Source organism: Cucurbita pepo, chromosome LG12 (genome assembly GCF_002806865.2).
Source record: "Cucurbita pepo subsp. pepo cultivar mu-cu-16 chromosome LG12, ASM280686v2, whole genome shotgun sequence".
NCBI classification, from domain to species: Eukaryota; Viridiplantae; Streptophyta; class Magnoliopsida; order Cucurbitales; family Cucurbitaceae; genus Cucurbita; species Cucurbita pepo.
Window position 1 is genome coordinate 6,069,042 of NC_036649.1, and position 15,109 is coordinate 6,084,150.

A 15,109-nucleotide genomic window follows, 5' to 3' on the forward strand; every position below is an offset into this window, starting at 1 on the left:
ATGCCGCACGGTTGAAAAAGTACAACCGGTTATTCAATCGTGGCCCAACACTAAACAAGCCCACTAAAAAGTTTGGGCCCAATATTCTAACAAGCCCATTAAACATAAGAACTACGTGATGGGCCGGCGGGTAAGTTTGTGATTTTAGAATTTATACGACGCCGTTTAATAATGAAGAAAATAACGAATTTCGCATTCTTATCCATTCAGCGCGATTTTCAAAAGCCCTTCCTCTGATAGGGCACCTAGGGCTTTACTCTGCCTGAGAAAAAAAGAAGAAGACGAAATTCACTGTTTATTTTACAAGTCGGATCATGATTTTCATTGATTAGCAGAAGAATTTCCAGCTTCAATTGCGGAAGAAAGGCATTCCAATGCTGTTTTCAACTCCTGCAATGGTGAAAATTTCCTCCAAATGTACGATTAACAGCACCAGTTTGATTGACGGAGTGAATTGGAAGAAGGGAATGTGGATAGTACAGGAAGTGAAATGAAGCATTCGGTGAGTCAGTATGATTCTTCATCTTCTATCATTTTTTTTTAATAGAGCGGTCATCGCTCCTGTAAATACATGCATAATTTTATGGGAAATAGTTGCTGAATCGATATTTTTTGGAGCATGAGATTTCGTTTTTTTTCTTACTTGGTAGCAAACTGTTCGTTGGAGGCGTTTCTTTGGAGACCACTGAAGGTAATGAATTTAGTAAGTTGTTGATTTCTTGGGGGTGTGGGGGTACCATAGAAACTGGGGTGCTTTTTGTTCGTTTAATCATTTACTGTTCTTTGTATTGGAATCATATGATAGCTGATGGATTCTTTGATACATTATTATTCTTATTTGATAAGATGGGCACTTTCATCAAGCCAAAAAAAACCCCTCCAATGTTGGTATAGTGTTCTTCATAACTAGGCAGAAATCAATGACATATCTTTCTTTTAGTGTATTGATCTTTTGAGCTTATATTTGTAGTTGCAAAATCAATCACATATCTTTCTTGTTATTGTTCTATCAACGTCTTGTTTTCAGTTCCCTGTTTCTTTCTTCATTTTATTCCACATTATTTTGCTACGGGCGCCTAAACGAGCATCATTTGAAAACTTGGCATTCGCCAAAGTTTAATAATTGTTAGCATAGTTCATCGGTAATTGACATATACTCATTCTCNATTATTCTTATTTGATAAGATGGGCACTTTCATCAAGCCAAAAGAGAACCCTTCCAATGTTGGTTTAGTGTTCTTCATAACTAGGCAGAAATCAATCACATATCTTTCTTTTAGTGTATTGATCTTTTGAACTTATATTTCTAGTTGCAAAATCAATCACATATCTTTCTTGTTATTGTTCTATCAATGTCTTGTTTTCAGCTCCCTCTTTCTTTCTTCATTTTATTCCACATTATTTTGATTATTTTGCTACGGGCGCCTAAACGAGCGTCATTTGAAAACTAGCATAGTTCATCGGTAATTGACATATACTCATTCTCTTGAAGTTAGAAGTTCATAATCTCCACGCTTCTCATTTGTTGTAGTCAAAAGACTAGTTGATGCTAAAAAACTCTTCCAAAGTTTAGTGACCTCCATCTCCGTGGCATCTTTAGGAAAAGAAAAAATTATGTTTCTTTTGTCACGTTGCCATTGTGTTTGTTGGATGAAAGTCCCAGTTAATTTAAAGAATGATCATAGGTTTATAATCAAATAATAATATCTCCATTGATACGAGGCTTTTTGGGGAAGCCAAAAGCAAAGCCATGAGAGCTTATGCTCAAAGTGGACAATATCATACCATTGTGGAAAGTCATGTTCATCTAACCGTGTTAATATGTTATTATTTGCACATTGTTCATTTTGAATTCTGACTGTCATCATCTTGTCATACATGTCTTGACACATGTATGACAGTTTATTATTATTATTTGGTATTTAGAGACGTTTTTATAGACGGCTATACAGTTTATTATTATTATTATTTGATATTTAGAGACGTTTTTATTGACGGCAGAGCAGTAACATAAATCAGTTATTTTTGTAATTCTAAACTTGTAATCTGGATGATGGATAATGGGCGACGGAGTATTTTTATATCACTATCAGGTGGAAGTGAAGAGGACGGTTCCAAGGGCTGATAGGAATGATAAAATGGTATCAAGAACCTAGAGAATTTTTGTCGGAGGAATACCACCTGCGTTGACTNAGAGACGTTTTTATTGACGGCAGAGCAGTAACATAAATCAGTTATTTTTGTAATTCTAAACTTGTAATCTGGATGATGGATAATGGGCGACGGAATATTTTTATGTCACTATCAGGTGGAAGTGAAGAGGACAGTTCCAAGGGCTGATAGGAATGATAAAATGGTATCAAGAACCTAAAGAATTTTTGTTGGAGGAATACCACCTGCGTTGACGGAAGGTATATTATGGCAATATATATTTTCTTTTCTATTGATTCTTGTTTTTGGAATTAATATTAAATGAAAGATGCTCTGTTTGGATATTTCATAAACATTTCAGAGGAGTTTAAGGAATACTTCTCTTTCTTTTGTTAGAATTATCGAACACCAAATCATGATAGATTATAAAACGAAGCGGTCTAGAGGATTTGAATTTATCACTTTTGAGAGCGAAGATGCGTAGAAAACATGTAATAGCTTAAGCTCATCACTAGTAGATATTGTATTCTTTGGACTTTTCTTTTCCTTTCGGACTTTCCTTTCGAACTTTTCCTTCCGTGAAGTTTCGATCCCTCTCAGCATGCTAACTCATTTTTAGATATCTATCAAGTAGCAAAGCCATTCAAAAAGAGAATCGATTCCTTATTAGCTGATTCTTTAGTGAGAAATAAAACGTGTCTCACTCTATTTTAATGTCTTTTTATCAGGTTAAGAGAAGTTGATCACATGAGAAGGCAGACTAAGCACATGGATTTCAAAACCTTCACACATGAATTAGTGCCAAATCCAAAACAGTTTCAACAGATTGAAAAGGAAAAGTACAAAGAAATATTTTATTTAGTTGCCAATTGGGTTACCAAATAAGGTTAAATTATTTGAGCTTTTTTTAGGCTCCAAGCACGGAGTTTTGCGATGGTTACACTCTCTGTTCCATTGTTGAAAGCATAGAGACCAGCTTTGTCTCCAATCGCCAACCTTGGATACACTCTTGCCGTGATGCAAGCCTTTCCTTTAGATCCAAAGCTTTCGACAATTGAGTGATCAATCTGTAAATGTTTCATAAAAATGGTCAAATTCATCGATCGAGATCTACTATAGTTAGATTTGATAGACTTTAACCCGTGTACATGAAGAATAATAATTATGAATATCGAGACTTGAACATGATAATGCTCCATACGTATAAAAAAGAATCTCACCAGACTTCTCAACGAAACGTTTTCACGAACTGGGTCTACATCCAAGAATGCTCCATACGTTGTCTTGTCATTATTAGCGTTCAACGAAGACCTGTCCAACGAAAAAAAAACAAAATTCATTTAACGCACGATCGAACAATACGAAACAATTACACATCACGTTGTTCGGCATACCTGCTTTGGTCGCTACACATAAGCACAACATATTTGTCTTGTCCTTTGAATATCCTAAAGAACACCGAAGTGTACTCTTCCAAGTTGTTGGAAGCCAAAACTAGAAGCCCAAATGGACCAACTCCACCCTTGGCAGCTGCTCCCATTTGGCTACAAACCAATTGTGGGTCTTTCCATTCAGCCTTCAGCCTTTGAGCTTTGTTGAAGCTTTTCACTTTGAATGAAACATCAACATCGGCCTGTAATAATAAGAACAATGTCAATAAGAAACCAAACACAAAATCAAACAACCTTAATTAACACAAAATCAGTCACTCACCTGTGCCGCTGTTACACCTTTTACTGCAACTATTGATCCTTTCTTCAATACTTTGTTTGTCAATTTAATTTTGTCCTTCCGAAGCTTTTGAATTTCCGCAATTGGCCATTGAATTAATTGCTTTCCAGATGCATCAAGCCAAACAGCCCTTGGAATTGCCTACAAAAATAAAATAAATAAATAACCATTTTAGTCTAATATTGTTTGAAATTAATTATTTTACTTGTTTTGTTTTTTTTTTTATAATTATTTTATAGTCAAAGAAGTTGGGGAAAAAAATGCACCAATAAGTAGCTACATGGGTTGCATTCTCAGTTTCTCTTTTAGCGTTGATAGGAGAGAAAAGACCAAGCCGAATTGGGCCACTACTTGGAGTGTGAATGGCTCAACTCCGTTTTATTTTTTCATTGAGGCCAAACCTAAATCTTCTTAATGCTATGTCATACATGACATATAGTCTAGATGACGTGATCCAAACGTTCATTAGAGGATTCTAGATGACAGAGATAAGGTGATCTTGAGTATGTATAGAAATAAAAGCAGGTATAGAAATAAAAGCAATGTTTAAGTGAACAAATTTTATCCACCAAGAAGTAAATAAATAATTATTATTTTATAATTTTTTCAAAAATATAATTCTATATTTTTAAATTTAAAATTTAAATTATATTCTTTTTTTTAATATAATCCTTTTAAAAATAAAAGTAATTTTTTTTTTTATTAAAATAAGGTAAAATTTGAGTCTATCTCTATTCATGTCAGCCAATGAAATATTTTTTTTCTTTTTAAAATATTTTTTAATGCTGAAATAAATGGAGTTAGATTATTTAACCATTGACTTTGACTTTGACTTGCTTACCTGGACGCCCGACCATCCCTTCTTGATGTCATCATCAACGCTTGAGGATTCATTCACCCAACCCCACAAAACTCTCCTCTTCTTTTGGCCGTCGAAGAATGTCTTTGAAGCGTAATACTTTCCATAATCATATCTCAATCCTGTGTAGTCTTCGATCGATCCTTTATCCGGAACATAAATATCTTTCTTCAAATCATATGTTCCGACCGTGTACTGATCATGCTTAGTATCATCCAAGCTCACCTTCAACACGTGTTTTACGTGTTGTCCACTCACACTCGTGTCAACGCCCGCATGACCATTCTTTGCCACAGGGAAGAAATCTGGACACTCCCACATTCCCATGCCATCGGCATAATGAAGCGGATGATCAACCTAGATATGAAGGACCAAAAAGTTCTATTACAAGTTTAAACCAAACGTAAATTGAGATAGAGTTTTTAGCTTTCTACTACACCTGATCCCACTTAACAAAATCTTTGCTTCGGAACATAATGGCAAGTCCACGGGCATCAATCTTGCTTCCAATGATGACCCGCCATTCGCCGTCGTGACCGAGCCAGGCGGTGGTGGGGTCACGGAATGAGCTAGAGTTGATATGGTTTTGTGGGGTGGGAGCCATGAGAGGATTCTTTGGGGATTTCACCCATTCTCTAAGATATGGATCAGAGAGATTCTTAGGGACAGCCAAGTTTTGAACTTGTTGGTTTTTAGGGTTAATTCCTGTGTAAAGAATCGCCGGTTTGTCACCGGGGAGAATGGTGGCGGATCCCGACCAGCAGCCGTTGATATCGGAGGGCTGAGATGGGTAGATGGCATAATCATGGGGTTTCCAATTGATCAGGTCCGTTGATGTAGAGTGGGCCCACACAATGTTACCCCACACAGCTCCTTTAGGATTGTATTGGTAAAACAGATGATAAATTCCCTTGTATATCATTGGTCCTGAAATGATAAAAATGTTCAATTTGTTAGCAAAATGTCCACTTTGAGTATAAACTCTCATGGTTTTGCTTTAAGTTTCCTAAAAAGTCTCATACCAATGGAGAGAGTATTATTTGTTTATAAACCCATGATCATTCCCTTAATTAATCGATGTGGGACTTTCATCATCAACACAATTAACATTCAAATAATAATTAAAAAAAAAAAAAAAAAACCAAGAGTAGAGATGAACAAACCATTTGGATCTATGATTGCGGAGACCGTTCCATACCCAAATTGAGATGACAAAGAAAAAGATGGAAACGTTAAGAACAAGAAAAAAAACGAAGAAGAACAAAAATGAAAAAGAAAGCGAGAGAGACAGACCGTTGATCCAATTCTTAGGAGGCTGAAAATGGTAGGAAGTTCTATAAGGCTGTTCATGATGATGAAGAAGAAGGCGAGAAGCTTGAGCTGTGTAAACATGGTGGGAAGCTTGAAGCTTCAAAGCTCCATGGGCGAGCAAGAAACAGAGGAAGGAGATGAAGCAGAGAGAGGAGGAAGCCATTGTGATTGGTGAAGAAGATTGAAATATTGGGTTTTTTTCATTTGTATTTATAATTAAAAATCTAATTTTGATTGGCCACATTTAGAGAACAAACCCTGTAATGGTGAGTTGGATTATAGGTCAAATGGGTGAAAAAGAGTTTAAAAAAAAAAAATACTTTTATTAGATATTCTATTAATTTTGTGTCTAATAAATTTTTATTATATTTAATAATTTTTAAAATTATATAAAATTAGCCTTTTTTTTAAACTTATTTAGTATTGGAAACTGATTGCGGAGATTTTGAAAAATAGAAATAGTGTGAAAAGTCAAATCTATCCTAGATTTGCTAAAATAATGGGGTGTTATAAAGATAACGAAGGATAATAATAATAATAATATATTAATAAAGTTTGGATATTTTGGACTTTTAATCAACTGCATTTTTTATTTTAGTAATTTAATACTCCAAAAATAATGAATTTTATAACACAATTAATTCTACTTGATTTTCTACGCCCTTTTTATTTGACCTTACACCTATAAAAGAAAACCACGTGTCACCACAAATAATTTTTAATTTTTTTAAATGATTAATGTATTAATATTACTAAAATAAAAATAATAAGAATATTTATTTTATTTAAGAAATTATGATGTTGAAACTTTTAAAGGTATTTTTTTTATAATTTTTTTGACGTATAAATGTATTTTTAAAACAAATTATTAATAGTTTAAGTAAAATTAACTGTAAAGATATTTTTTATTTAATTGACTTCCGATTTAAAAATATCACTAAAATTTTTAAAAATTAAAATGAATTTTTTAAATGAAATGATTGACACTGTTAGGATCACAACGGTACTTTTTTTGTAGTATGATTGTGACACTAGTCATATACACACACATAAACTAGTAACTTTACGATTTCATTCTTAGTCGGACTACGACATAATTTGTATACATGAGTTTATATAGAGATGTCTACGGGACGGGGCGGGGACGAGGAAGCCTTCACCGTCCCCTTTCCCGCCACCTATTTCATACTTCATCCCGCAAAATTCTCCATTTATTTTTGTGGGAATTGTGGAGGATTTTTAACTAAAAAATTACGAAAAATTAAACACACGAAAATTTCACTCGCTCTTGTTTTTAGTTCTTTCTAAAGAACCTTCTTTCTTTCTTCATTTTATTCCACATTACTTGATTATTTTGCTATGAGCGGCCTAAATGAGCGTCATTTGAAAATTTGGCCTTCAAAAAAGTTTAATAAATGTTAGCACAGTTCAACCGTAATTGACATATACTATTCTCGTGAAGTTAGAGGTTCAAAATCTCCACGCTCTTCTCATTTGTTGTAGTCAGAAGATTGGTTAATGTTAAAAAACTCTTCTAAGGTTTAATGGCCGAAAAGAAAAAATTATGTTTCTTTTGTCATGTTGCCATTGTGTTAGTATGTTATTACAGGCATGTTGTTCATTTTGAATTCTGACGGTCATCGTCATACATGTCTCGACAGTTTATTATTAGTATTTGGTATTTAGAGACCTTTAGTGATTACTTTAGCAAGTATGGGGGATAAACTGTCTTCCCATCGCGAGCCGATGCTGTTTATGGGAGATGTGGGCTGACTCATGAGGGACCCTAAAGTATAATCCATCTTTGTAGTTGTGTAGTTCGAGATTTTTTTCGTGAGTTCCTCATTTCAGTTATCGTTCTTTCATTATATGAAATGGTTTGAATCTCGCTCANCACCTTTTACTGCAATTATTGATCCTTTCTTCAATACTTTGTTTGTCAATTTAATTTTGTCCTTTCGAAGTTTTCGAATTTCTACTATTGGCCATTGGATTAGTTGCTTTCCAGATGCATCAAGCCAAACAGTCCTTGGAATTGCCTGCAACAATGAAATAAATATAATAATTTTGGTATAAATTTATTTTACCTTTTAAAGTTTCTTAAAATTAATTATTTTACTTTTTTTTTTTTCTTTCTTATTTTTAGCGGATAGGATGGGCTATGGTCAAAGAAGTCGCTCGAAGCAGAGGCACAAATAAATAGCTACATGAGTTGCATCCTCGGTTTCTTTCAACGGTCTAAGAATAGGAGAAAAAAGACGAGGCTGAAGCAGGCCACTACTTGGGGTGAGAATGACTCAACTCCGCTTTATTTTCATTAAAGTCGTAGATGAAAAGATCCAAACGCTCAATGGAGAAGGGGTTCGAGAGATGACAGAGATAATGTAGTATTGAGTATGCATAGTGATAGATTTTAGTTTGACTTGCTTACCTGGACGCCCGACCATCCCTTCTTGATATCATCATCGACGCTTGAAGATTCATTCACCCAACCCCACAAAACTCTCCTCTTCTTTTGGCTGTCAAAGAATGTCTTTGAAGCATAATACTTTCCATAATCATATCTCAATCCCATGTAGTTTTCGATCGATCCTTTATCCGGAACATAAATATCTTTCTTCAAATTGTATGTTCCAACCGTGTACTGATCATGCTTAGTATCATCCAAGCTCACTTTCAGCACGTGTTTCACGTGCCGTCCACTCACACTCGTGTCAATTCCCGCCCGACTGTTCTTGGCCACAGGAAAGAAATCCGGACACTCCCACATTCCCATACCATCGGCATAATGAAGCGGATGGTCAACCTACATATCAACGACCAAAAGATTTTATTACAAGTTTGAACTTTAAACTTAACCGAGAAACGAGATATAGAGTTTTTTAACTTTCTACTACACCTGATCCCACCGAACAAAATCTTTGCTTTGGAACATATCATCGCGAGCCGATGCTGTTTATGGGAGATGTGGGCTGACTCATGAGGGACCCTAAAGTATAATCCATCTTTGTAGTTGTGTAGTTCGAGATTTTTTTCGTGAGTTCCTCATTTCAGTTATCGTTCTTTCATTATATGAAATGGTTTGAATCTCGCTCACTATATTTGAAATGTGTTATTGTTTGCAATAATAATAATACTAGTTTTCGTCTCCGTCCCCGTTTAGCTAACGAGGAGAAAATTCTCTCCACACCTTCCTCTACTTTCTGTCTTATTCGGGACAGATTTTTGTATAGTTTCAATCCCTCTCAGAGCATGCTAACTCGTTTTTAGATATCTAAGCAGAATCGATTTTTTATTAATTGATATTTTTTTAGTGAGAAACAAAACGTGTGTCTTACTCTATTTTAATGCTTTTTATGAGGTTCGTAAGAAAGCAAAAGAGAACGTAAAAGGAATATTTTATTTAGTTGCCAATTGGGTTACCAAAAAAGGTCAACTTATTTGAGCTTTTTTCATGCTCCAAGCACTTNCTTTTTTTTTTTTCTTTCTTATTTTTAGCGGATAGGATGGGCTATGGTCAAAGAAGTCGCTCGAAGCAGAGGCACAAATAAATAGCTACATGAGTTGCATCCTCGGTTTCTTTCAACGGTCTAAGAATAGGAGAAAAAAGACGAGGCTGAAGCAGGCCACTACTTGGGGTGAGAATGACTCAACTCCGCTTTATTTTCATTAAAGTCGTAGATGAAAAGATCCAAACGCTCAATGGAGAAGGGGTTCGAGAGATGACAGAGATAATGTAGTATTGAGTATGCATAGTGATAGATTTTAGTTTGACTTGCTTACCTGGACGCCCGACCATCCCTTCTTGATATCATCATCGACGCTTGAAGATTCATTCACCCAACCCCACAAAACTCTCCTCTTCTTTTGGCTGTCAAAGAATGTCTTTGAAGCATAATACTTTCCATAATCATATCTCAATCCCATGTAGTTTTCGATCGATCCTTTATCCGGAACATAAATATCTTTCTTCAAATTGTATGTTCCAACCGTGTACTGATCATGCTTAGTATCATCCAAGCTCACTTTCAGCACGTGTTTCACGTGCCGTCCACTCACACTCGTGTCAATTCCCGCCCGACTGTTCTTGGCCACAGGAAAGAAATCCGGACACTCCCACATTCCCATACCATCGGCATAATGAAGCGGATGGTCAACCTACATATCAACGACCAAAAGATTTTATTACAAGTTTGAACTTTAAACTTAACCGAGAAACGAGATATAGAGTTTTTTAACTTTCTACTACACCTGATCCCACCGAACAAAATCTTTGCTTTGGAACATAATGGCAAGTCCACGGGCGTCAACTTTGCTCCCGATGATGACCCTCCATTCGCCATCGGGGCCGAGCCAGGCGGTGGTGGGGTCGCGGAAGGAGCTAGAGTTGATATGGTTTTGTGGGGTGGGAGACATGAGAGGGTTGTTTGGGGATTTCACCCATTCTCTAAGATATGGGTCAGACAGATTCTTGGGGACGGCCAAGTTTTGAACTTGTTGGTTTTTAGGGTTAATTCCCGTGTAAAGAATCGCCGGTTTGTCACCGGGGAGAATGGTGGCGGATCCCGACCAGCAGCCGTTGATATCGGAGGGCTGAGATGGGTAGATGGCATAATCATGGGGTTTCCAGTTGATCAGGTCCGTTGATGTAGAGTGGGCCCACACAATGTTACCCCACACAGCTCCTTTAGGATTGTATTGGTAAAACAGATGATAAATTCCCTTGTATATCATTGGCCCTGAAAGGATCACAACCGTTCAATTACCATTCAAATAATAATTAAAAAAAAAAAAAAAAACGAAGAGTAGAGATGAACAAACCATTTGGATCTGTGATTGGGCAGACAGTTCCATAGCCAAATTGAGATGACAAACAAAAAGATGGAAACTTTAAGAAGAAGAAAAAAAACCCATAACAACAAAAATGGAAAAGAAAGCGAGGGAGAGACAGACCGTTGATCCAATTCTTGGGAGGCTGAAAATGGTAGGAAGTTCTGTAAGGCTGTTCATGATGATGAAGAAGAAGGCGAGAAGCTTGAGCTGTGTAAACATGGTGGGAAGCTTGAAGCTTCAAAGCTCGATGGGCGAGCAAGAAACAGAGGAAGGAGATGAAGCAGAGAGAGGAGGAAGCCATTGTGATTGGTGAAGAAGATTGAAATATTGGGTTTTTTTCATTTGTATTTATAACTAAAAGTCTGATTTTGATTGGTCACATTTAGAGAACAAACCCTGTAATGGTGAGTTGGATTATAAGTGAAATTGGTGAAAAAGAGTTAAAAATTATATAAAATTAGCCTTTTAAGTTATTTAATATAGGAAACTAAAAGTTGAGAAAATCTTTTGAAAAATAGGAATAGTGTGAAAAGTCAAAATTTGCTAAAAGAATATATGTTATAAAAGTTATAAAATCTCTGTGAAATGAGGATACGAAGTTAAAAGGGACGGAATAAATGATATTTAGTAATAAATTATAATTTACCGTATATATCATACTTGATATGTCTGCAAAGCTTGAAGAATCTCAACAGCAGGTGCTTCAGCTCTGAGCTTTTGAGGAAGATCGTGTTCAAGAACCGCACAAACTTATTCAAGATCACGATCGAGCATGGGAGTCCGAACTCAAAGTTGTTCAGAAGCAGCACACAATGGATGCTGCTACATTGGTCTTTGCCATGAATGATGAAGTTCGGAGGCTCAAGGTCCAGCTGAACATGGTGTCTGAAATCCAACCAAACCCGAAATAACCTCGCTGAGTCTGCACAAGTTGAGATGAATTATTTAAGAACACAGCTCTCAGAGACACTCTCTTGTTGAAAAACTGAGAAATGAGCTCAGTTACTACAGAGAATCTCAAGCTCAAGCCCTCAACATTGCATGGAAAAGCCAAAATCAATTAGAAACAGTCAAAGCAGCTGTTATGTATTGATATGAGTTTGGCCTATGAGTATGTTAGCTGTTCCACCAAGTGCTGTCATGTATTTTAATCAATCAGGCTCTAGAAGAGGTGTTTCTTCAGGTGTAGCTGAGCCGAGTTTCAATAACTCTGAACCAGTGGGGCGGGGTACTCAACCTGATAAAAATCCTAGTGGTTTTGTGGATGCTAATTGGGATGGTGACGTGAACGGCAGACGCTCCACAAGAGGTTTTTGTTTTATAGCAGGCTCTACAGCAATTTCATGGTGTACTAAAAAGCAAAGCATCGTTGCTTTGTCAAGTTGTGAAGCAGAATATGTAGCTGCTACAATGGCTACTCAAGAATGTTTGTGGTTGAGGCGGTTTATTCAAGAAATGTGTTATCGCAGAATGTTGAATTGCAGAAAATACTTGCTAATGAGCAAGTTGCAGACATATTTACTAAGGCACTTGACAAAGTGAAGTTTGAAGTTTTTTGTAAGGCTCTCGTAGTTATCGAAAAATAAGCTTGCACAAAGGGAGACTCTCATAATTTAGTGCAACTTATTGCTAATTTGAATTAGTCAAAATATTCGTACTCAGTTAATATTTGGAGAATATATTAGTTATGAAATATATCTTACATCTTGGTGATTAGTAATATTTTTCCCTTATGATTTGATTAGTAGTATATTTTATTTTATTCTCAAGACTGAGTTAGTTTACATTTTTCCTTATCGGTAGGTATTAGTTGGTAGCTTATATCCTATTTAAACGTTGTGAATATCAATGAAGATTGAACCTTCGATCCCAATTCTATTTCTCATTCTTAACTCTTTATTGAATCCTCCAGTAATAATATTTTTTAGATCTATTCACACCTTTTGAGTGGTAGATATTGTGTATTAGAGCCAAGTTGGTAACCAAGGGTTTGATATTATTACTAAACGAGATGAATGGTGGAAGTGTTTTTATGGGTATAGCTATGGAAAAGCTTCTTGTCAATAATTATAGTTATTGGAAGTTATGTACGGAAGCTTATCTACCGGGGCAAGATTTGTTGGATTTAATTGGAGGTGATGATATAGAAATTCTAGGAGATACTCCACAAAATGTTGAATTACGCCGAAAATGTAAGATCAAATGTGGAAAACCTTTATTTACCTTGCGAACTTTGATTAGCAAGGAATATATTGATCATGTTCGTGATTTAAAGTCACCAAAGCAAGTGTGGTAAACACTTCAAAAGCTATTCACTAAGAAAAATACAGTTCGATTGCAATTTCTAGAGAATGAACTAGCTGTGGTAACTCAAGGTAATTTTTCTGTTGAAGAATATTTCTTGAAAGTGAAAAATCTGTGTTCTAAAATTTCAGAATTAGATACTGAGGAGTTAGTGAGTGATGCTCGGTTACGGCGTTATCTTATTCGTGGACTACGAAAAGGCTTTATGCCCTTTGTTTCCTCAATACAAGGGTGGGCAAATCAGCCTACGGTTATTGAATTCTCCAAAGTCAGAAGTTGTGTTGTGTGTCAAAGATCAAAGGAGACATAATTTTCATTCAGAGACTTCATCAAGCAATGGGAATCTATTCAGAAGTGCGGAGTCGTCAAAGAAGCCATTTAAAGTTTGTTACAAGTGTGGAAAACCTGGTCATTTCAAACGAGATTGTCGGGTGAAAGCGGTGTGTGATCGTTGCGGAAAGCCAGACCATATTAAGCCAAATTGCCGAGTTAAAATGCAGGAATCAGAAGCAAATGCGATACATGAAAGTAAAAGTTCTTCAGATCCAATATGGGAACACTGCTTAACAATTAAGATTCTTGACCAGCCAACAAATGTGACTTTAGCTGTACATCAGATGATGTCTCTACAGATGTTCATGTCTTTATAGACTACAATGAAGAATGAATTGTCGATTCTGGTTGTTCTCATCATGCAACTAGAAACGAAACTCTTCTAGAAACGAAACTCTTCTATCAGCAAAGTGGCTGAATTGGAATCACGACTTTCTCAACTCCAGGAGGAACGGAAGAAAACAAGAGATCAACTGAGCGCATCTAAATCACACCAAAAGCAAGCCTAACAGGAAGCAGAAGAAGCAAAGAAACAACTATCAGATATGTCTGCAAAGCTTGAAGAATCCAAACAGCATGTGCTTGAGCTCTCAGCTTCTGAGAAAGATCATGTTCAAGAACTGCACAAACTTTCTCAAGATCGCGATCGAGCATGGGAGTCCGAACTCGAAGCTGTTCAGAAGTAGAACGCAATGGATGATGCTACATTGGTCTCTGCCATGAATGAAGTTCATGTTGAGTTTTAGTCCTAAAACTCATAGTTGGTAAACAAAAACATATTCTATTTTCAATAAAGTTATTATTGATGTTTATTCAGTAAAGATCGTTATTGGATAAAGTGAATTTTACGATTATTAATCTAAATCCAATAAACTAAGACTACTCTGGCTATAGTATGATTACTTGAACTATATGTAGAGACATAAGAGTGGATCAAGTTCAAGTATATAGTCAAAATGACCTATAGTACAGGGATAAGACTGAGTACCTTATCCTAGAAACACTATGGATGCGGTCCACTTTTGTATATGATATAAACAATGTGATCACTAAATTGTACATGTAGAGACATGTGATTGGGGGGCGTCCTATGCAATGAGTATTGCATAAGATCGGACCATGAAGAAAAGCACTCTCACTTTATAATGTCGTTTACTTTTGAGACTGATTTTTTCACTCGATGACCTAGGTAACTCGACCTTGATCCTGAGCTAACTATGAACTCCTGTTTATTCAGAATTATTCTTAGATTTGCATGGGTGAGAGTGGCCCGAGTTCGCCAACTCACTAAGCCTCCCATTTCAAGGGTAAGACTGAGTGAATAGCGGGGGACATAGGGTGCAAGATAGAATTCACTCCTACCCGCTTTTAGGGATAATAGAGAGGTTGTTCCCTTAAGTACTGACTCCATGTCTAAACAAGGGGCCTCACTCTCTCATTGGCCCGAGAGGGATTTGGTTTGGTGGTTGGACCACAAACCAATTGTTCATTAGAGGATCAGTGGGACTTAAAGAACAAGAAGTAACCTTAGGGGTAAAAACGGTAAATTGACCCAGCTCTAGTTACGAACAACCTGTGAAGGATCGA

At 36.3% G+C, this 15,109-nt stretch overlaps 2 protein-coding genes and 1 long non-coding RNA gene across 4 annotated transcripts; 1 reads left to right on the plus strand and 2 right to left on the minus strand.

Annotated features, from left to right (window-relative positions):
• The first annotated feature begins 203 nt into the window (after positions 1-203).
• Positions 204-3,298, plus strand: LOC111806390. 2 transcript variants are annotated; one of them, XR_002816799.1, is made up of 5 exons: positions 204-502; positions 651-691; positions 2,309-2,411; positions 2,880-2,990; positions 3,063-3,298. It is a non-coding gene; the product is annotated as an uncharacterized LOC111806390 (long non-coding RNA). The 2 variants fall into 2 exon arrangements; XR_002816798.1 differs by having other exon boundaries at positions 2,880-3,298.
• On the minus strand, positions 3,039-6,215 carry LOC111806387 (beta-fructofuranosidase, insoluble isoenzyme CWINV1-like). The gene is made up of 8 exons (XM_023691679.1): positions 6,035-6,215; positions 5,905-5,913; positions 5,181-5,668; positions 4,724-5,098; positions 3,865-4,023; positions 3,546-3,784; positions 3,372-3,462; positions 3,039-3,218 (listed from the first exon to the last, which is right to left on the minus strand). Exons 1-8 carry the CDS (start codon positions 6,213-6,215, stop codon positions 3,039-3,041), a joined length of 1,722 nt encoding a protein of 573 aa, XP_023547447.1.
• Positions 6,216-8,617: 2,402 nt separating this feature from the next.
• On the minus strand, positions 8,618-11,186 carry LOC111807090 (beta-fructofuranosidase, insoluble isoenzyme CWINV1-like). The gene is made up of 5 exons (XM_023692667.1): positions 11,006-11,186; positions 10,304-10,791; positions 9,836-10,210; positions 8,760-8,858; positions 8,618-8,644 (listed from the first exon to the last, which is right to left on the minus strand). Exons 1-5 carry the CDS (start codon positions 11,184-11,186, stop codon positions 8,618-8,620), a joined length of 1,170 nt encoding a protein of 389 aa, XP_023548435.1.
• Between the last annotated feature and the right edge of the window lie 3,923 nt (positions 11,187-15,109).